The following is a 22,741-nucleotide window of genomic DNA, read 5'->3' on the forward strand; positions in this document are numbered from 1 at the left end:
CTTAATAATGTGTTTTTATTGATGAAAATGGTGTAAAAAGAAGTTTGCAACGCTGTATAAATGTTACAGCGTCACTGTTACAAAGTGGAAGGGTCTTAAAAACAACGATAGTAGCACTAACTGCTGTAAAACAACGACAGTTGGTTTTGAAATAAGACTGCTGAAGAACGACGGACTCTGCGAGTCTGTTCTTCGTGTTCTTCAGGTTCTTCAATGGCAGCAGCAGCAGCAGCACCAATTCTCTGTAACTTCCTCTACTCGTATCTAAACTCCTCCTAACTCTCTCCTAAGGGTTTCTAACCCTTCTATGACTTGAACCCTCTCTTATATAGTCTTTTAATCCCCAAAAATCTCTACTGAATCCGACTTTTTCTTTTCTTTTTCTTCTCGGCGCTGTTGAGAGAATAATCACCTCTTCAGTGTTTGTACGCGTCTGTTAGCTATAAAATAGGTACCAAACTCTTCTTAAGACGTGAAAAAGACTAAATACATTAATTTCCAGCGTCAAACTCTCCCAAATATCTCTCACAAATCTTTGAAACTTGAACAGAAAGTACGTGTCCTGTTTGAACTTTGATTACTTCTCCCGGCCATTCCAGCCCAATTCGATCAGCCCAATTACTTGCATAGGGTCTGTTTAGGTCTAACAGGATTATCCCAACTGATTTCCGGTGTTTAATCGCATTAAAACTCCTCCAATAATCGAACCAAAATCTGCCAGACGCTGCATGCATTTTCCCGCCAAAATTTGCTTTTAAATTTGAGAAGTTGACCTCCCCTTATCTGTGGCTGGTCTCCCTTTAGCAGATGCCTGGAAATGGGTCACCCCTTAGTAATTAGGTTACCCCTTATCCAAAATCAAGGGTCCGTATAGCAAGTGTCCTCTGGGGCATTTTCCGCACTTTTTTCGGGGTTCCTCCGGGGTTTTTCTGGGATACTTCCGGTACACTTCTGAGGCGCTTCCGGTACGTTATCAACGGAGGTCCAAATGCCACATTTTTAGCCAAATTCGCCGCAAGAGATTATTTTCCAAAAACACCTACAAATACATAAAATAACCAAATAAGTACAATATCGAGTACTAACAATATATACAAATGAGCTATATTAGACACATAAATGCGTCTATCAAATACCCCCAAACTTATTATTTGCTAGTCCCGAGCAAATCAAAACTACGAAATAAAATCCTAACTCACTGTCGCAGGCATCGTCGATTGCATTTAGCGTATGCAATAAGCCTTTAAACCCCTAGGTGGCCCTAGTGGCCGAGTTATAGTCTCGGGAGGGCTTACCAGAGATATACCCACAAAACCTGTACTCCAGACCTTAGCTATCTACGCAGAACCTTGGAAGGCACTAAAGAATCTCCTTGGTTGGCATACTTATTGACTACAGGAAGAAGTACCCTGATGCGAAATTCCAATTGCTGTACACGAGTTTGCACTCAAGCATACTAAAATTCATATAAAGTGACAGAGCTCTACTCAGATAGTTGCACTATGGACATCATATTCGGAGTCAAAACTAATCACATGGATAGATCAAGAAGATGGATATAGAAAACATAGATGGTTTTGATGTTTACTAAGTGAACGACGTTTCCCATATCTGTCTGAAGGCCTCCGCCAAAATGAACCTATCCTAATGGATTGAGATACTAGTCTGACTAATATCAACACATTGGCATATACAAGGGTACCAGTGGTCGATAACCTAACTCTAGGTCAACACAACTGGCATATACAAGGGTACCAGTGGTCGACTTTATTGAATTTATTCCTTTTGGTCAAATGGTCTGGTCTCAATTTCTTTCTTCTTTTTTTTTTTTTTTTTTTTTTTTTTTTTTTTTTTTTTTTTTGAAGGTATCTCAATCACTCTAATTCACCCTAGCATTGGTAACAACTTGAATCGTGGGCCCCACCTATTACTTAGAGAAACATAGTTTAAAAACAAATAAAAAAATAGAAGTGAAAAGGACTCAACGAGATATGGTGAAACTATCATGTTATTTCTAACACCTGAGCTCTGTGCTTTTATGAATAGACTCTTTAGATGTTTCCATCTAATCAGATTGGTTCCTCAAACTCCTACAATCAAAATGCTTCCATCCACTTAGATTAGTTAGTGCAATCCTCAATAGGCATAAATTTCTAGGCTCTGGAGTTTATTTATTGCAAAAAGGTGACAAAAAGTGTTTCTTCCCCACCCCCAAACTTAAATCTTACATTGTCCTCAATGTTCTAAAGATGAAATTAAAAGCATGAACAAGGAGAAACTATTACCACTGGAGGGAAAAGAAATAAGGAAGGATATTACCGTATCACATGAACGCGGGAGCCTCCCAGTAAATGCTAAATTTATAGTCATTAGCTAGACATCAAATACCTCAAAAAGAATTTTCACCTTCCAAAGTCGTATACCAATAGTCGAAACAATTGTGGGTCCATAAGACCAAATAGAACTGCCACGAATAGGAGACAAATGCTCAAGATTAGAAAAATGAGCAGATAGAGCACAACCTGATCTAAAGTTTCTCGCAAGACAACTGGATTTATCTCGGGTGACCACTTGGGCTTCATATGAGTGTCTCGGCAAACAGCTTCATCCGAAAAACGGGTCTCTAATATATGGATTTTTTCCTGGACATTATCAGGAGGATCGGGTTGTGGAGTCTGAATAGACTCATGGAATACCTCACTAGGCTCGAGTCCCAAGTTAGGGACTTCTAATGGGGATAATTGACGATCACAAGAATCATTACTAGCCCCAAACTTAGGGTTTTCACTACTCTCACACAAACCTCTCATTATTGCTTGAATTTCCGGATCTTCCCAGTCCTTAAAATACTCAAGAGATTCTTCTAGTTCTCTACCCCCAAACTTAGAATTTTGGGTGCCTCTACAATGACTAGTCACAATGTTCCTAATTTCTAGACCATCGGGTTCTTGAAAAAGGTCAATTGCTTTCTCTAAGTCATAATCAGGTGGTTCATCCTCAGCTTGCTTCATATCTTCTATGGTCCACTCTAAGGCTTCCTTATTTTCTTGAAGCACGGTCTCTGGCCTACTTTCCTGATCACTATCCAAATCGGAAGCTATAATCACAGGGAAAGACTCGGGTGGGCCTAAAAATGTATAATTAGACTCCAACTCAGGAGGCTCTTTTAAATAAGGTATTAAGATAGACTCAGAAGCTAGTAATGGTTCGAACCTATTTTTCCATATATCAATATCTAACATAGGAACAGAATCCAACAGAGCATTAACTTGTTCAATGTTACTATTATCGTCGAAATCCAGGCTAAAATGGGATAAACAACTCTCCAATGTATTTTCCGATACGATGTTTGGTAATGACTCCTGAACTAAGGTTCCTATCATGTTCACCTCTTCAATACATGTGCTATCTAGCTCAGAATGTAGCTTGTTTACATTAAAAATATTCAGCTCAATAGTCATATTACCAAAAGAAGATTCATGATACCATTTCGACAGTTTATGATCGCATTAGACGTAGCTAAGAATGGGCGACCTAAAATCACAGGTATTTGGTTCTCTGGGTCGGGGACAGGTTGGGTATCTAGGACCACGAAATCCACTGGATAAATAAACTTGTCGACCTCAATAAGAACATCCTCGATCACACCACGAGGGATTTTAACGGACCTATCAGCTAACTGGAGTGTTATCTGGGTAGGTTTCATCTCACCAAGTCCTAGCTTAAGGTACACATGGTATGGCAGTAAGTTCACACTGGCTCCTAAGTCAAGCAACGCTTTCTCAACACGGTACTTACCTATTGTACAAGCAATGGTAGGGGACCCTGGGTCTTTATACTTAGGAGTAGTGGTATTCTGAATAATAGAACTCACATGACTAGCTATGAAGGCTTTCTTCTGGACACTGAGCTTACGCTTTCGCGTACACAAGTCCTTAAGGAACTTGGCATAAGAGGGAATCTGCCTAATTGCATCTAATAATGGAAGGTTGATATTAACCTGCTTAAAAACCTCCAATATATCATTAAAGTTGGACTCCCTCTTAGTCGGAACTAGCAGCTGGGGAAACGGGGCTCTGGGAACAAAGTGAGGCTCAACAGGACCCTCATTGGTCTCTTTGGAGACTCTATCAGTCTCCTCATTTTCTGGCTCAGCAGGGTGAACTACAGCATGTTCACTATCAGGCATGGCGACCTTGTTGTCAACTTTCTTTCCACTTCTTAGGGTTGTGACAGCATTCACATGATTGTACGATTTCTCTCCTTTGGGTTAGGATCAGTATGACTAGGGAACCTTCCATTTTCTCTCTCACTTATAAACTTAGCTATTTGTCCTACTTGAAGTTCTAATTGGCAAGACTCTGGGAATTATTCTTCAATTTGCCTAGTTTCTTGTTGAAAGCTCATGTGGTTCTTTGATAGCATGTCATGGTTACTTACTAACATAGTGATAGCTTCCTCTAAGGTAGAGATCTTTTTCTCGGAAGTGTTCTGAAACTGGGTTTGACCTGAAGAGTTCTTAAAACCAAAACCTGGGGGAGGCTGAGAATTGCTAGACTGGCCTTGACTCTGGCCCTTAGACCAAGAGAAATTAGGATGGTTTCTCCAACCAGGGTTGTAGGTTTCTGAGTATGGGTCAAACTTCTGACGGTTCTCAAACCTAGCATTGTTATAGACAGCATGGGCTTGCTCTTCACTAACCTGACCTTCCCAAAATGAATTATCGGGCTCTATTCCACAACTAGAGACTTGAGAGGCTCTATTAGGTTCAACAAGGGACCTATTTTTAGACTGACCCATTTCCAAAGCTTCTAACCTTCTGGATAAAGCAGCAAACTTAGCATCTGACGCAAAACTCGTATCTACCATATTGGTGCTACTTCTATTGACCAAGAGTCTTTTAGGGGGTTCAACACAAGATTCCCACTGTTGGGATTTTTCAGCGATAGCTCCTAAGAAGGTAAAAGCATCATCAGCATTTTTACTAGTGAACTCACCAGCGCACATAGACTCAACCATGGCTTTGGTCGAATAGTCTAAACCATCATAAATAATCTGTACAAGTTTCATATTATCAAATCCATGGTGAGGACACTGAGATAGGAGATCATTGAATCGCTCTAAAAACCTATAAAGAGACTCTCCCTCTTGTTGCACACTAGCACTAATTTTCTGCCTAACAGCTGCAGTTTTATGCTTAGGGTAGAATTTCATATAGAAGGCAGCGATAAGTTCCTGCCATGTTTCTATGGATTCAGACGGTAGTTGTTAAGCCAGGTCTTGGCTTTGTCTCTCAAAGAAAAGGGAAACATCTTAAGTTTCAAGACTTCATCGGTAAGGTCCTTTATCCTAATTGTCCCACAGATTTCCTCAAAGTCCCTAATATGAAAATAAGGGTTCTCATCATCTTTTCCTAAGAATATAGGGATCATTGAAGAATACTAGGTTTTATCTCGAAATTAGCCGTAGTGGCTGGCAATTTAATGCATGAAGCTCGGTTGGTCCTAGTTGGGAACATGTAATCTTTCAAAGTTGCCATCGTGGCACAACAGAAGTACTAGGGGTACTTCACTCAGAGACAATTCTCAAAACTGAAGTTTCCAAAAACAGGGCTCTCAAAGAAGAGTCTTCGAGCTCCCTGCTTAAATCAGAAGAACTACTAGGTTTTTCGCTAATCAATCGACCTAGAGTATCTCTTTTCCAAGCCCTAAACAAAATCGGGCATACACTAAAAAGAATTCAAAAAGAAATAAAAATCCTAACAGGAAGGTTCTAGCAACACACAGCAGGCTGACTCGACTTTACCACAGCAAACTAAAGATTTCTAGCAAACAACAAGCATGATGGCTCCACTTAGATTGTTTCTAGACCAGCTTCTAATCCTTCGAAAGGGAATTCGTTACAATTTGAGCAAACCCCTCTGGAATCAATCCGAGTTAAAGCAAGTTGAATCGAGGCGAGGGAAGCTCAGTGGAGCTTTGATACCCAAAACCTCACCGATCCAATGCGGCGCAGTCACGCATTCAACTCGCAGTAACCGTCAAGAACTTCAGGTGTGCTTAAAAGAGTAACCAATATTTTTCGAATGATTGTCCTGTTAAGCTCGATACCCTATAGGTCTCTTTCTAGTCCAAATTTTAGGCTTAGGTTCGCTTTAGGTTTCGTTTTCCTAAGGCGGGCAAGAAGGGAGCGGTGATGAAATCCGAACCCTTATCTTATATGGTCCAGTCCTTGCCCTTTACTAGGAATTTAAAAACAGTCCATATTCAAGTCCTCAGCATATATTCACCTTAAGGAGTCCAGTAACCCGCTTGCAGGAGATTCGCGGGTGTTTAGAATTTTACCTCCCGTACCAGACGGGCGAAGAACCGCTGAAGTCGACTCGGGCCACGACTCCTATGCCGTGTGCGAACCCGAGGGGCCGAGACGATATCGTAATCGTCGTCCTTCCCTGCAAACAGTTTATTTAAGGGTACCCTTCCGTAGGGTTTAAAAATAAAAATAAAAATGTCCCAAAATTAATGTCCAAAGTCCATAAAAAAAAAATACAAAAGAAAAGAAAGTCTAAAAAAAAAATTACAAAAAAAATGTCTCTCTTTTTTTTTTCTCTTTTTACAAAATAAAAAAATCTTCTTCTTTCGCTCCTTTAGCTTTGCTTTTCGCTCCCAAACTTTAAGTAAATCACCACAAGCTTTGGCAAAATTGTCTTTCGCTCCAACTTTCAAAAATCTGCAAGGAAACAAAAAAAAACCAAAAACGTAAAGAAGAACAAAAATAATAAAAATAATAAAAATCTAAAAAAAATGCTAACTAAACACAGGTCCGCGTCGGCGGCGCCAAAAATTTGCTGGTTTTCAAATAGTGATTGTAGTAGTAGTGGTAAAAAGGGGTCTTTTCAGACTTGTGAAGAAAACAATTTTTTTTTAGATTTAAATTAAACACACAAATAAATAAAATAGTTCAAACCTTTAGAGAAAAACACCAAGACTTGGATTCCACCATTGACCCATTATTTGATAAATTTTAATAATTAATATTCATGCAATTTTTCTTTTAGAGTGATTCTAATATTATGCCTTTTGTAGATTTTTGAAGTAATAAATGTAAACACCAAGCATGAAACATCAAGAGTCTTAAACTAAGCATGCTCCATCAAAATGAATCACAATTATTCAATAAAAATCAATTTTTCAATTAAAATTCCATGCAAATAATCATGTAATAATATTGCAAATAAATAATAAAGTTAGAATTATACCATAAATAAGGACCAATGGCTTCCTCCGTCGCCTTGGCTAATGGGTTTAGCTCCTCATCCCAAAAACATGATCATAAGATGTATTCATGGCTTAATAATGTGTTTTTATTGATGAAAATGGTGTAAAAAGAAGTTTGCAACGCTGTATAAATGTTACAGCGTCACTGTTACAAAGTGGAAGGGTCTTAAAAACAACGATAGTAGCACTAACTGCTGTAAAACAACGACAGTTGGTTTTGAAATAAGACTGCTGAAGAACGACGGACTCTGCGAGTCTGTTCTTCGTGTTCTTCAGGTTCTTCAATGGCAGCAGCAGCAGCAGCACCAATTCTCTGTAACTTCCTCTACTCGTATCTAAACTCCTCCTAACTCTCTCCTAAGGGTTTCTAACCCTTCTATGACTTGAACCCTCTCTTATATAGTCTTTTAATCCCCAAAAATCTCTACTGAATCCGACTTTTTCTTTTCTTTTTCTTCTCGGCGCTGTTGAGAGAATAATCACCTCTTCAGTGTTTGTACGCGTCTGTTAGCTATAAAATAGGTACCAAACTCTTCTTAAGACGTGAAAAAGACTAAATACATTAATTTCCAGCGTCAAACTCTCCCAAATATCTCTCACAAATCTTTGAAACTTGAACAGAAAGTACGTGTCCTGTTTGAACTTTGATTACTTCTCCCGGCCATTCCAGCCCAATTCGATCAGCCCAATTACTTGCATAGGGTCTGTTTAGGTCTAACAGGATTATCCCAACTGATTTCCGGTGTTTAATCGCATTAAAACTCCTCCAATAATCGAACCAAAATCTGCCAGACGCTGCATGCATTTTCCCGCCAAAATTTGCTTTTAAATTTGAGAAGTTGACCTCCCCTTATCTGTGGCTGGTCTCCCTTTAGCAGATGCCTGGAAATGGGTCACCCCTTAGTAATTAGGTTACCCCTTATCCAAAATCAAGGGTCCGTATAGCAAGTGTCCTCTGGGGCATTTTCCGCACTTTTTTCGGGATTCCTCCGGGGTTTTTCTGGGATACTTCCGGTACACTTCTGAGGCGCTTCCGGTACGTTATCAACGGAGGTCCAAATGCCACATTTTTAGCCAAATTCGCCGCAAGAGATTATTTTCCAAAAACACCTACAAATACATAAAATAACCAAATAAGTACAATATCGAGTACTAACAATATATACAAATGAGCTATATTAGACACATAAATGCGTCTATCACTTGGCAGTTGAATAACTTAACTGACAGAAGTAGGGAGGTGTGGTGGAAAGTAATTTATGCAGTTCATTGGCATTTGTGGAAGGAAAGATGGAACAAGGTGTTTCGGGGGAGACCAATGACAGCTGAAGAGGTGATTATGCTGGTTAAACAGACCATTGTGTTGTGGTTTATTGAAAGGGATGTTTTTAAAAACTATTATGTGAATCAGGTCTTATTTCAATGGGATCCAATTCTGCAATGATGTAGTTTAATTGGTCCTAGATCATTTGTAAATATTTTTCTTTTAATATAACATTCCTTTCTAAAAAAAAGTGAAAGAAGATTAATTAAAATATCACAGTCAATTTCTTAATAATAATAGTAATAATAATAAAAAAAAAAAAATTAAACTGAGTGGAGCATTATGCGAGGACCGCATTTGTTCCCAATCTGCCAAATCTACTAGGCAAATGTAATCATGCAGATACACTATCACTCTGCCGTGTCCTTGGGTTTATAGACAAAAGAAAATTGACCCTAAAAGCTTTTTTAGTTTTGTGCAGAGCTATGTTAATATGAAGGTGATGTAAAATAAACATACCGCGTTAAAATTTTGTTCATGTATTTAACGGTGACCGAAATTCTCTTCATAAGTGATGGATAAGCATTATCATGTCCGATTCTGATTGATTAGGTTATTGAATTGTTCTTTCTCATTAGTTTAGATGGGATTCCTCGAAGACAGGTCAATTATATAATTACGTAATTTCTATCAGGATAAAATATCTTAGACACTGCGATTTTAAGTTATACAAGTCCCACAAAACAATGAAAATTTTGTTATTTTTGCCATGTTAGTATAAGGGGTAATTTGCGTTACTTCTCCCGTAAAGATTGGTAATTTGCATTATCTTCTCTACAAAATTTAAATTAGCAAAACCTTTTCTCGTCAATAATTCCGTTTATTCCAAGTTAGCTGACTCAGCACTAACTTATATGTGGTTTATTTTGTTTTAGAGTAATCTGTGTTACCTTCCCTATAAAGATTGGTAATTTGCATTATCTTCCCTGTGAAGATTAGTAATTTGCATTACCTTCCCTATAAAAAACCACGTGTAAGTTTATGTTGAGTCAGCTAACTTGAAATAGACGGAATTATTGAGGATAGGAGGTTTTGCTAATTTTATTTTTGTAGGGGAGATAATACAAATTATCAATCTTTACAAGGAAGATAACGCAAATTACCGCTTAGTATAATGACTAAAACCTAATATGTTCTTCTATCGGAGATGGTTAATGAGCCACCATCAGATAATAATCGGAAACTATTAATTAGTCACTCAGGAAGACCCCCCCATCATAGTGTAAATTACATCTAGAACAATTTCATATAGTGAAAGATCATAGAGGAAATGACCCACCACCACCCATCTTATTTCCATGCTAGTAATTATTAATGGAACACAAAATTTGACAGAAAAGAAATGGCAAAAACAAAAACCGAGAACTTCCAACTGAGTACTAAATCTATAAATACCACTCTCGAAACAAATACTCACTACTCAGTTACTTTCTTCTCCATCCATATCAAAATGGTGGTGGCCCTTGGCTATATAAACTTCTTTTCAGTAATTGCAATTCTTGCCGGATTTTTGACCCAGTCAATTGTAGTAGGTCAGAATTGCGGCTGTGCAGCAAAATTATGTTGCAGTCAGTTTGGTTATTGTGGTACTGGTACTCCCTACTGTGGTGAGGGGTGCCAATCAGGTCCATGCACTAGAACTCCGATTAACGGGGCTTCTGTTGCTAAAATTGTAAGCCCCGCATTCTTTAACGGGATAATTAGTCGAGCTAGTTCACGATGTCCGGGAAAGAGGTTCTATACACGTAATGCTTTTCTTGCAGCCGCCAAATCATACCCTAGATTCGGTAAAACTGGGAGTCTTGATGATTCTAAACGTGAAATCGCTGCATTCTTCGCTCATGTTGCACATGGAACTGGACGTAAATTTCTAACTCATAATCCTTTCATTTAATTTACGTCAGCGCGCTTGTTTTTCGTCGTTCTGTATGTTCACGTATTTAAACATCACTTCTATTCATGTTTCATAAATGTTGTATCCTAGAAGCTTGATGATCGCCATACTATGTATTTCTTTCTGGATTGCAGATTTTTGTTACAAAGAAGAACTAAATGGAGCAAGAAAAGACTATTGTGACGAGACAAACAAACAATATCCATGTGTTCCTGGCAAAAAATATCATGGTCGAGGACCCATACAAATAGCATGGAACTACAATTACGGCCCAGCTGGTAAAAGTATTGGCTTTGATGGTTTAAAAGCTCCAGAAACTGTGTCTAGTAATGCAGTCATCTCGTTTAAGACAGGATTTTGGTTTTGGATGAACAATGTACACTCCATCATAACTTCGAATAAAGGTTTTGGTGCTACGATTCGTGCAATCAATAGTTTGGAATGCAAAGGTGGAAACCCTCGTGCAGTTCAAGCCAGAATTAGATATTTCTTGGGTTACTGTAAGCAACTTGGTGTATCACCAGGGAAGAACCTTTCTTGCTAGAAACTCGTGTTTCTATTTATCATTTTTAAGTATGTAATCGTTTTACTTATCAGCTCAGTCAAGAGTTAAATAAAGAGCAGATCTGAATATCAATGGGCCAATGGCAAGTTGAGACCCTGGCTAGATTGAGGCTACCCAAATAAAGATAAAAGAGGGGTTATTTTGAAAACTCCATATCCAACTACTTTTTTTTTTTTTTTTGATGGGTTAAGTAAAAATTCATTGGAAAAGAGGCACTTAAAAGGAGTATCTCAACCCAATGATTACAACCGAATCAAAACAAGGGGAACCGAAAGGGAATACGGCTACCCAAGGAAAGAAACAGAAATATTTATTGAAGCCGAAAGGAATAATTTGCAGAGTCATCCTAGTAAAATGGTTGAGGTTTACAGTCTACCCTTAAACTCTTCGAGATTTGTTTATTTCTTTGGAAGCGCGATGTTCATCTTCCATCTACGGTCACCACTATGTCACTGTGGCCACAACCATTGGCCGTCGGTAGATTTGAAGAATGAAAAAAATATGGTATAATATTTATCCCATGTTTCGGACAATGTTAAGGATGTAAAATAAATTTCCGGTGTCTTTTTGAGGATACGACTGTTTTAAACGTATGGGGTGTCTGAGTCTGATTGATTGAGGAAAAACTGTAATTCAACTGGCCGACTAAGGAAATGGACCCAGGCATGCAGGGTAATTAGGGACCAGAACACATTCAGTCTCCCATCCACACACTAAAGACAATAAACGTAGATACACTGATTCCGGTCTGCCGTGTGCTTGGCTTCATTGACTAAAACTTCCAAGTCTTTTTTGTAGAGAAATTTCATTTAGGAATTCTTTTTTTGTTTACTTTCACAGTGATGATTTCTCATTCTCTAGTGAAGTTTGCTTTTGAATTTAATATTTCGCATAATTGAATGGGTCGTAGCTTGTAGGACTTCGGGGTTACTTTTTATAATTTTCCAAAAGTAAACTGATACTGAAAATTGGTTAAAAAGACCAGAATCAATAATTCATGAGTGAAATGGACAGTTAGATTTTGATACTGTTTAAATGGACAAAAATGTAAAAATAGGCAGGATGTAACCAGTTTCATCCTTACTATTTTTTAAATTTAAGCTAGGATGAAACCACTTTCATCCTTACTATTTTTTTTGGCCATTTCACTCAAACTATTTTTTACTCGTCCATTTGAACCGTGATTTAAAAATATTTGGATAAATGACCCATTTTCCGAAAATGATAATAACTAGAACGTATTTGCTCGACGGGTTCATTCTCTAGTGAAGATCCCAAAAGAATTTAGTTTGCATAATTGAATGGATTGTTTCCCACCTTGTTTACCTTTCACTATTTTCTCAAAGTAACAACACAAAAAATCAAGCCTGTGAGAGTAATCAACTCAAATGCATGGAAATATAAGAAACACATGCTATATGTTAATCAAAGGCAGACGGTGCCAGAAATTGCATTCAGCTAAACTTCACAGTCAAAATGAACAAAAAAGTACAGAGCGACTATTCCTCGAACAAAAAAACAGCTCATTAGGTTACCCAATCTTAATTCTCAATCTAGGACTGATGAATTCTTTTATGAATGTTGAGTCTCATAAGAAAACAATGTACAACCAGTTACCAAAGGGTGACTGACTTAATACAAATATAAAACCGGAAAGGGGTCATTTGTCAAAATATTTTTAAAACATGATTCTAATGGAGGAGTAAAAATTAATATGTGTGAAATGAACACCAAAAAAATAGCAAGAATGAAACTGGATTCATCCTGACTTAAACTTAAAAAAGAGCGAGGATGAAACTGGATGCATCCTGATGTAAATTAAAAATAAGAAAAAGTATTTGAAAATGGTTAGGATGAAACTGTTTACATCCTGGCTGTAGGGGTTAAATATCGCAAACGTAGATATCACGCGAAGCGGTACTATTGTAAGGGGACGAAAGTACTCGCACGTAGCATATTCTGGATGACGAAGCTGATGACGTCATAAGGTGACGAATAATGTGTGGAATCTGTACGAAGTTAAAGAATACGTGCGAGAAGACTCAATATTCAGGTGCGAAGACATCGCACGCCAGATCCGAAAATCGGGGCTTTATAGCTGTCCTCCACTATGTAAAATTCATATATATAGGACCAAACACCCTTGTGTACAGAGAGATCTTTTGGAGAGCTGAGATAGAGTTTTAGGAGAGTGAAAGTTGTTTGTTCCCAAGTTAAGGGTCTTACTTTACTTGTTTGTATTGATTTCTAAAACTTAATAAAATTCTTTTAAGCGTTCTTCACAATGATTTCCTACTTTGTTATATAGATTATCTAAGGAGTGTAGTAGTGAGATTTTCCATTACTACATTGGCTATTTTTACATTCTCGTTCATTTAAACAATACCAATTTTACATTTTTTTTTCTTCCAGAAATTATTAATTTTGATCCTATTAACTAATTTTGTGAAAATAAAATGGGGAGACTGACATATATTGGCCAAAAGTTTTCGAAAAAAATATGTCGATGCATACATAACCAGAGCTTGCAAGGCCTACATGGTACGAGTACTTGTTAAGATGTCATTTTGTCAACTCATCCCGTGGACCATATCCTTAATGGCCGGCCCTACGTGGCCGTATGCTAACAAAACTTCTATGTGAATGTCTGAAAGATGAGAAATTTGGACCCCACTCTATGTCGATATAATTGAGAAGAAAAACTAATTTCCTTTCTTAAAACTAAACTTTCTTGAAACTAAAATCTGCTATAAATACTAGTGAAAGGTTAGTCTAGTTTTGCTCATCTCTAAAACCCTCACTACTCCTTCAGTCCTTCTTACTTCCGGAGAGAAACATGGTGTCTCCGAACCACTTAAAGCTTATTTCAGTTATCGGAATTCTTGTTAGCTTCTTAACACAGTCCATCGTCGCACAGAATTGTGGTTGTGCATCAGGTTTATGTTGCAGCCAGTACGGCTACTGTGGTACTACTGCTGCATACTGCGGTAAGGGGTGCCAGTCAGGTCCATGCACTACAACCCCCGCATCTCCGACTAATGGCGCCTCTGTTGACGCCATTGTAACACCAGCATTCTTTAATAGGATAATTAATCAAGCTGGTTCAGGATGTGCCGGAAAGAGCTTCTATACACGTAGTGCTTTTCTTGAAGCCGCTAGATCTTATACTAGCTTTGGTAAAACTGGGAGTCTTGATGACTCTAAGCGTGAAATCGCTGCTTTCTTTGCTCATGTTACACATGAAACCGGATGTAAGTCCTCTAAACAAAATTTAATTCATCTGAACTTTGCAAGTCATTTAGAATCTTAACATGTTCTTCTTTGTTTGTAACTTTAATAAACTGCTAGCTAATCATCATGTGCTATGTTTTTTCTTTTTGGATTACAGTTTTCTGTTACAAAGAAGAAATAAGAGGAGCAAGCAGAGACTATTGTGACGAGGGAAACAGACAATATCCATGCGTTCCTGGCAAAGGGTATTATGGTCGAGGACCAATACAAATTTCATGGAATTACAATTACGGGCCAGCCGGTAAAAGCATCGGCTTTGATGGTTTAAATGCTCCAGAAACTGTAGCTAATGATCCCATTATCTCCTTTAAGACAGCATTTTGGTTTTGGATGAATAATGTCCACTCGGTCATTACTTCAAATCAAGGTTTTGGTCCGACTATTCGTAAAATCAACAGAGGTGAGTGTAACGGAGGAAACTCGGGAGCAGTTCAAGCTAGAATAAAATACTTCAGGGATTACTGTAATCAACTTGGTGTTGCACCAGGCAATAACCTTTCTTGCTAGAAACTTATGATGTAATATTTCTAATTATCTATATAATAGCTAGCTCAATTAACAAGAGCTTCTGAATAAATAAATCGATCAGCACAGCTTACTGAACTTTGTTACCCAGTCCATGGATATAAATCTACACTGTCTCGCATCCACCATAGTACAAGTAGGCTATAGTAGCCTTGTCGCATTCCACAACTATTATAGGGAGTTGTCAAATTCCATGGAGGGTTACCAAATCCATATCAAACAAAATAATCTTCGTCACTAGATCTACTTGACTGGTATAACCCCTATGGAATTTAGTGATCTCTAAAGCAGCCTTGGTTTATTTCTTCGTTCTTTTTTAACCGTTGTTCACCATTTGTTCACAGTTAATGGATGATTTCCGGTTAATATTTATGACTTACGGTATCAATTATTAAGCATGTACTATCTAATAAAAAAATATACCATTGGAGTAGGAAAGGATTTAGAGCAACTGCAGTGGACGACTAAACCCGTATTTGGTGTTTTAGACAGACGTAGTGGGACGTACTATCGATCAAATTTTGATTAACGACTAAAGCCCAGACTAAATTTGGTCCCCGACCAAGACCAAACCCAAATATATTCGAGCGTTGATATAATCTCCGTTTCACAACGGGCGTTGATATAATCTCCATTTCTCAACGCGCGTTCGTAAAGAATTCGTCCAACGAACAGGCGGGTATATAAACTTCGCCTGTATGGGACGTTGATTAAATGTACGCCTGATGGGGCGTTTGTGAAGTTAACGCCTGACTCCAGGCGGTGATAAAGTTAACGCCTTAATGGGACGTTGATAAAGTGTACACCTAATTCCAGGCTTTGATAAAGTGTACGCCCCATGAATGATTGAACTTGTACAGAATTCAAATTTGAAGTGTGAAAATATTGGGGAAGAGCAAATATTTTGCATCTTATGCTTCCACGAAACTAAATGTTTTCATTTTGGTTTCTAGGTCAAGTGCAGCATGTCATAGCTAATTTTGTTTTTGATTTCGCATATAACACCAAATGAATGTTGGAAGCATCACACAGCAAAGGTAGAAGTAACCATAGTTTGGAGGGCGAGGAGTACAAAGTACAGACAACAAGCTTTTCAAAACACATCCTATATACACTAGCCCTAAGAAGAATCAAATTTGAGCGGTGACTTTACGTACGCTTGTCACTGCTCATAAATGAAAATGAGTACAAATTTGAGCGGTGATTTTACGTACGTCTCATGGGGCGTTGATTATTCAAACGCTTGGTTTCGAACGGTGACTTTACGTACGTCCCATGGGGCGTTGATTATACAAACGTCTCTTTTCCCGGCGTAAACTATAAGAACGCCCCATATCGGACGTAATCTTTACCAACGCCCCACGTCGGGCGTCATCTTTATCAACGCCTTAATTGGACGTAATCTTTATCTACGCTCCACAATCAAACGAACATTATACGTTCGCTCGACTAAATATAATCGCCTACCACTACGCCACACGACGTCCTAAACTCAAATTTGATCTTTTTTTTAGTCTTTGGTCATACTCGCACCACTGTGGACGCTCTTAGGACCCTTACAAGGGGGATAATGCAGGACCATATTGGCTCCTGAATCTGCCAAACCCATAATTGGTGGATGTAGCATGCCAATATTTTGCCGTGTCCTCGAGTTTATTGACAAAATGAAGAAATATTATCTAAAGCAGGGATGGAACTGGGAATTTATTTTCACACAAGAAATACCATGGTTCTAGGCTTTTAGCTCATGGTTTGAGACCAATAAAAAAAAAAACTAAAAGCAAACTAACAGAAAGCTTTTCCTAAAAAATAAATGGAACTTTTCTAGCTTGAAGTTTGAAGCCACACCCTTCCGTCTTAATTACATAAAGCAGGACACATTCATAGTCAAAGATTGTAGAAGATATAAGACCCACTACCACGCATGCATAAAGCCGTTGATTGCTTAGTTTCATAGAACCTGGAGTAGATAATATTGACTATTTGGAACAAAAAACTTTTTACAGAAAAAAAGGCAGAAAGGAAACAGAAAAACATTTTTAAATACGAAACTAAGTCTATAAATACCAAAGAGTGTTGTTCTAAGTTTTCTCATACTCAAAACATTCATTACTCATTTTTACTCCATCCAGCATATCATAATGGTGCCTCTTAGCTACATAAAACTTTTTTCAGTGATTGCAATCCTGGCCGGATTTTTGACGCAATCCATTGTAGGTCAGAATTGCGGATGTGCAGCAAAACTGTGTTGCAGTCAGTTTGGTTATTGTGGTACTGGTACTTCCTACTGTGGTAAAGGTTGCCAATCAGGTCCATGTACTAAAACTCCAGATGCTCCTACTAATGGAGCTTCTGTTGCCAATATTGTAACCCCGGCATTCTTTAAGGGGATAATTAGTCAAGCTAGTTCAGGATGTGCTGGAAAGAGTTTCTATACACGTAATGCTTTTCTTGAGGCTGCTAAATCATACCCTGGATTCGGAAAAACCGGGAGTATTGATGATTCTAAACGGGAAATCGCTGCATTCTTCGCTCATGTTACACATGAAACCGGACGTAAGTTTTCTAACCAAAACCTTTTCATTTTACCTCTGTGGCACTAATCTGAACATCACAGTGTCGTATATACTCTATATATCTAAGCTTGTTAACTTGATGATATATGTAATTAGCTTTCCTTTCGAATTACAGATTTCTGTTACAAGGAAGAAATAAATGGAGCAAGCAAGGACTACTGTGACGAGACCAACATACAGTATCCATGTGTTCCTGGCAAAGGATATCATGGTCGAGGACCCATACAAATATCATGGAATTACAATTACGGCCCAGCCGGTAAAAGTATTGGTTTTGATGGTTTAAATGCTCCTGAAACCGTGTCTAGTAATGCAGTCATCGCGTTTAAGACAGGATTTTGGTTCTGGATGAATAATGTACATTCCATCATAACTTCTAACAAAGGTTTTGGTGCTACCATTCGTGCAATCAATGGTATGGAATGCAAAGGTGGAAACACGGGTGCAGTTCAAGCTAGAATTAAATACTTCAGGGAATACTGTGACAAACTCGGTGTATCACCAGGGAAGAACCTTTCATGCTAGCAAGTTGTGTTTTTATATTCTTTTCCATGTATGTAGTGGTTTTACTTATCAGCTCAACCAAGAGTTAAAATAAAGAGCAGATCTGATTCATCTGAATAAATCATTTCCAATCATAACTATACATAACTATAAGTAATTTATTTTGGAATCATGACTCATCTGAATATCATTTCCAATCATAACTATACATAACTTTCTTCTCTTTCGATAAAAAAAAAAACTATACATAACTATAAGTAATTTTTCTTGGAATCAAAATTGCAAGATGAGAGGTTAAATCATATATATTTGGAATAATTTACCTGCAAGCCACACCATAGCTAATGGGCCTGAAGAGTTAAACTAGAATGGTCCCAGACTCCCAATCAAGAGAAGGATTCAGAACCTGTAATATATACGACAGCCGGATATTCAACGCTAGTGTTGTCAAAGGCATCATCTGCGCAAAAGATGATGTTAACCTACGGGTAATTGTCATTTACCAGCTTGTAAATAGATGTCATTGTAGATAAAGACTAAAAGATTACCAAATAGTATATTTCACATACGGAGATACCGAAAATACATGAACCGTATATCTTCAATTCAAGGCTACAGGTTGTCATGAGGAAGGCTAAAGATTTCCAATATCTTAAGATATATCTCATGGAATGTAAAGAACATAACAAAGAAGATACTAAACCAATTGGTAATGTAAACTACAATTATATGCATTCATTCATAATAATTTTGTTTCTATCCTTATATAAATTCTTTCTTAAATTCATGTATTAGTAGATCTAACTAGATGTAGGAGCTAAAATATGTCACGGACAAGTGTCGAAAGATTAAGGAAGAAGTAGTATAATTAGGTGTAACCGTTTCTAGGAAATAATACCCCACCAGTGCTTATCTTATCAAGTCAGTCCTATGGGCAGTATTGTAAATTGTATAGTTCTACCCTTTATAAGGGAAAGAGAGAGAGGTTATGAGGGATCCATCTTCTTCCTCCCACACTTGAGAGCTCAACAAGAACTCCAATCTCTTTTAATGGAGTATGTATGTAACACTTCCGATTTTGTAACACTTCCGATCATAGTGAAACCCATGGATGTAGGCTTCATTAATGGCCGAACCACGTAAACAACCTTGTGTGCATGTTTACTTTGATGCACTTCTTCTCTTACTTGTTAGTAGATCTTCATCTTGAGTGTTGGAATCTGATGCAGGGCATACTACAATTCCAGAAGATTCCGCTTAGAGGTTTGGCTTCCATGGTTTCCTAGTTTCAGTCTTTCTTATTTTTAGGATTCTTTTAGATTTCCTTTTAGTTTTCTTTTTCCTAGTTTAGTTATTCTTCAAGCCTATATAAAGGCTAGATTAAGTCTTGTAAGATCTATCTATTACTCAATCAAATTATTAAACACAAAACTTATCTTTCTCTTCTTGCTTGAATTCTCTTCTCTTCTTGCTTATAGCAATCTAGTATTGCTTTCTTTTACCTTGTTCCACATTAGTTGGTATCACCCGCTTAGTTTTAGGTTTTTCATCCTATCACTTGATCCTTTACTTCGCTTCCGCAACACCTTTCATTCCTTTTAAGTACTCAAAAAAAAAAAAAAAAAATGACTCCTGAACCAGTTACTCTAGCAGCAATCGAAGCTCTCATCAAATCTCATACCGAGATTTTGGCAAAAAACATTACTGAAACTCTTGAGAAGTCCATGGAGGAAAAATTAGGGTTAAGAGATAACAAGCTTGAAGCAATGCAGAATCAGCTTTTCAAGGTTGCAAAACACATAAATATAGATTTGGATATGCCTGAGCTTGTAGACTTAGAAGAAAAAACTAAAAACGATACACTTCAGTTTTTACAGAATGATGAAGTACCTAAAGATGTATTGCGTACTTTAAACATTAAGAAACCGTACGAAGGGTTCATAGGTCATTCAAAGAAGAAGCTAGTTTCTCCTACACTTGACAGTGATTATGAAGATGAACGTGAGAACGATCTAGAGAAGAATTGGATTGAAGAACGACGTTTAAAAACTGGTCACGACCCTTACAATTCTTTACCCGAATATAAGCTAAAAGCTGATATTCCCAACTTCTCTGGAAATTTTCGTATTGAAGAACTAACTGATTGGTTCTTTAAGGTAGAAGCTTTTTTCGAATTTATGGAAGTCCCTGAAGATTCTAAGGTCAAACTTGTGACTTACAAGCTCAAAGGAGGAGCTGCAGCCTGGTGGGATAAGATCTGTGATGATCGTAGAAACGCTAACAAACCGAAAATACGTACTTGGACACGTATGAAAACTTTGATCAGGGATAAGTTCTTACCTAGAGACTTTATGCAGCAACTTTTCATCAAATTGCAGAACATTCAGCAGGGGGCACGCACTGTTGAAGAATATGTGTCAGATTTTTATAATTTGGTGGCACGAAATCAACTCAAAGAATCTGAAGAACAGTTAGTTGCAAGATTCATTGAGGGGCTGAATAGATTAATAAAAAATGGTATGACTCATTCAGTTTTTACTATGGTCGAAGTTGTGCAGCAAGCTATTAAGATAGAAAATCGCCTTCTTCGTTCTTCTAGGTTATCCATCCAGACAAGGGCGTTATCAAAATAATTCCAGGGGTACCAATTCATCTCAAAACTTTTCTCCAGATACTGTTTTGATATTCCCAGGCCTCCTTATGATGATGTTAGCCATTCACATCGACAACCTAGCCATATTGTGCCTTATACTCCACCTCTGGCTACACCTATCTTAGCCAATCCAGTTGATCTTCAGCCGGGTCAGCAGTCTCACTCTCTGCAACCAACTCCTCCTACTACAGGGAATCGGTTTCATAACAGGCAACAACAATTTCCACCGCAACAGAGAACTACTAATACTTATGCAAAATTTCGTGGAGATAAGTGCAATAAATGCCAGCAATCGGGGCACACTTCTAGTGATTGTCGGAAATTCAATGCTTTGATTGGTGAACCTCAGTTCATTAATGAAGTCACTGGTGCGCTTAATGAGTTCGAAGATGAAGACTCACCTGGTGATGACGATGAGTTTGTTGGGATGATTCGTCCATTATTTCTTACTCAACAATGCAAGTCTCAGAGACACAGTATTTTAAATCCAGATGTTATATTGGGGGTAAAATCTGCAAGATGATAATTGATAGTGGCAGTGTGGATAATTATATTGCTGATCACGTAGTTAAGAAGCTTGAACTACCAGTAACTTCTCATCCAGAACCTTACACTGTAGGATGGGTTAATGCCTCTAGCACACAGAAGATTACTCTTCAGTGTTATGTGTCATTCTCTTTTGAGGGTTATGAAGACACAGTTCTATGTGATGTCATTAATATGACGGCAACCCATCTTCTTCTTGGCAGACCTTGGCAATACGATCTTCACGCGGTTCACAATGGATTCGAGAATACTTACACTTTTGTTCATAATGGGAAAACCAAGGTTCTTAGTCCATCCAATTCCACTTCAAACTCTTGTGCGCAGACTGATGCTGTCGTAGCCACTGTTATTCGTTCTTTGCACCCACAACATTCTTTACATTCCCATGAAGATTCTAAGCCTATGATTGAGTTGCCTGCAAAGGTGAAGCCCTTATTATTTCAATATAATGTTTTATTTCCATATGAACTACCAACTGCATTACCTCCTTTACGGAACATTCAACATTGCATCGATTTTATTCCTGGAGCCTCTTTACCAAACCAAGCACACTATCGCTTGAGTCCTGCTGAGCATGAGATATTACAGGGACAGGTAAATGATTTGCTTACAAAGGGTTTGATACGACCTAGCAACAGTCCTTGTGCCAGTCCTGCCTTCTTGGTTAGTAAAAAAGACAATGGATGGAGGATGTGTATCGATTGCAGAGCATTAAATCGCATCACCATTCCTTATAGATTTCCGATCCCGCGTATTGATGATATGATTGATTTACTGTCGGGCTCTATTATTTTTACTAAGTTAGATTTACGCAGTGGTTACCACCAAATACGCATTCGAGGTGGAGATGAGTGGAAAACAACATTCAAGACACGTGAAGGTTTATATGAATGGCTGGTCATGCCATTTGGGTTATCTAATGCACCTAGTACTTTTATGCGACTTATGAATCAGGTTCTCCAACCCTTTCTCAGTAAATTTGTTATTGTCTATTTTGATGACATACTAATTTTTAGTCGCAGTGAGCCAGAACACCTCCAACATCTTTCACAAGTGTTTCAAGTTCTTGCTGACAACTCTTTATATGTTAATTTTAAGAAGTGTACCTTCATGGCTTCTTCAGTAACATTTTTGGGATATGTGATTTCTACTGATGGTATTCATGTGGATCCTTCTAAAGTTCAAGCAATTGAAGATTGGCCAGTTCCTACTTCTATTCGTGATGTTCGTAGTTTTCATGGTTTGGCTTCTTTCTATCGAAGATTTGTGAAGAACTTTAGCTTTATTATGCACCTTTGACTGACTGTCTCAAGAAGGAGAAGTTTGAGTGGACAGAAGCAATGGATAAAATCTTTATTCTTCTTAAATAAAAGCTTTGTACGGCACCAATTCTTGCACTTCCGAATTTCAACAAGCCTTTTGAAATAGATTGTGATGCATTTGTTGTTGGTATTGGTGCAGTATTATCACAGGAGGGTCATCCAATTGCATATTACAGTGAGAAGAATTCAGATGCACAAAATAAATGGTCTACATATGAATTAGAGTTATTATCTCTTGTTCAATCCATTAAGAAGTGGCATACT

General features: G+C 37.9%; 3 protein-coding genes across 3 annotated transcripts; all 3 read left to right on the top strand.

Moving 5' to 3' along the window:
* Positions 1–10,006: 10,006 nt before the first annotated feature.
* On the top strand, positions 10,007–11,208 carry LOC113317394 (endochitinase EP3-like). The gene is made up of 2 exons (XM_026565502.1): positions 10,007–10,463; positions 10,630–11,208. Exons 1-2 carry the CDS (start codon positions 10,052–10,054, stop codon positions 11,037–11,039), a joined length of 822 nt encoding a protein of 273 aa, XP_026421287.1. The 5' UTR covers positions 10,007–10,051; the 3' UTR covers positions 11,040–11,208.
* Positions 11,209–13,854: 2,646 nt separating this feature from the next.
* On the top strand, positions 13,855–14,954 carry LOC113317373 (endochitinase EP3-like). Its single transcript, XM_026565492.1, has 2 exons — positions 13,855–14,311; positions 14,449–14,954. Exons 1-2 carry the CDS (start codon positions 13,897–13,899, stop codon positions 14,856–14,858), a joined length of 825 nt encoding a protein of 274 aa, XP_026421277.1. The 5' UTR covers positions 13,855–13,896; the 3' UTR covers positions 14,859–14,954.
* Positions 14,955–16,994: 2,040 nt separating this feature from the next.
* LOC113317384 (endochitinase EP3-like) lies at positions 16,995–18,098 on the top strand. The gene is made up of 2 exons (XM_026565499.1): positions 16,995–17,432; positions 17,568–18,098. Exons 1-2 carry the CDS (start codon positions 17,018–17,020, stop codon positions 17,975–17,977), a joined length of 825 nt encoding a protein of 274 aa, XP_026421284.1. The 5' UTR covers positions 16,995–17,017; the 3' UTR covers positions 17,978–18,098.
* Positions 18,099–22,741: the final 4,643 nt, after the last annotated feature.

Source organism: Papaver somniferum, chromosome 1 (genome assembly GCF_003573695.1).
Source record: "Papaver somniferum cultivar HN1 chromosome 1, ASM357369v1, whole genome shotgun sequence".
NCBI classification, from domain to species: Eukaryota; Viridiplantae; Streptophyta; class Magnoliopsida; order Ranunculales; family Papaveraceae; genus Papaver; species Papaver somniferum.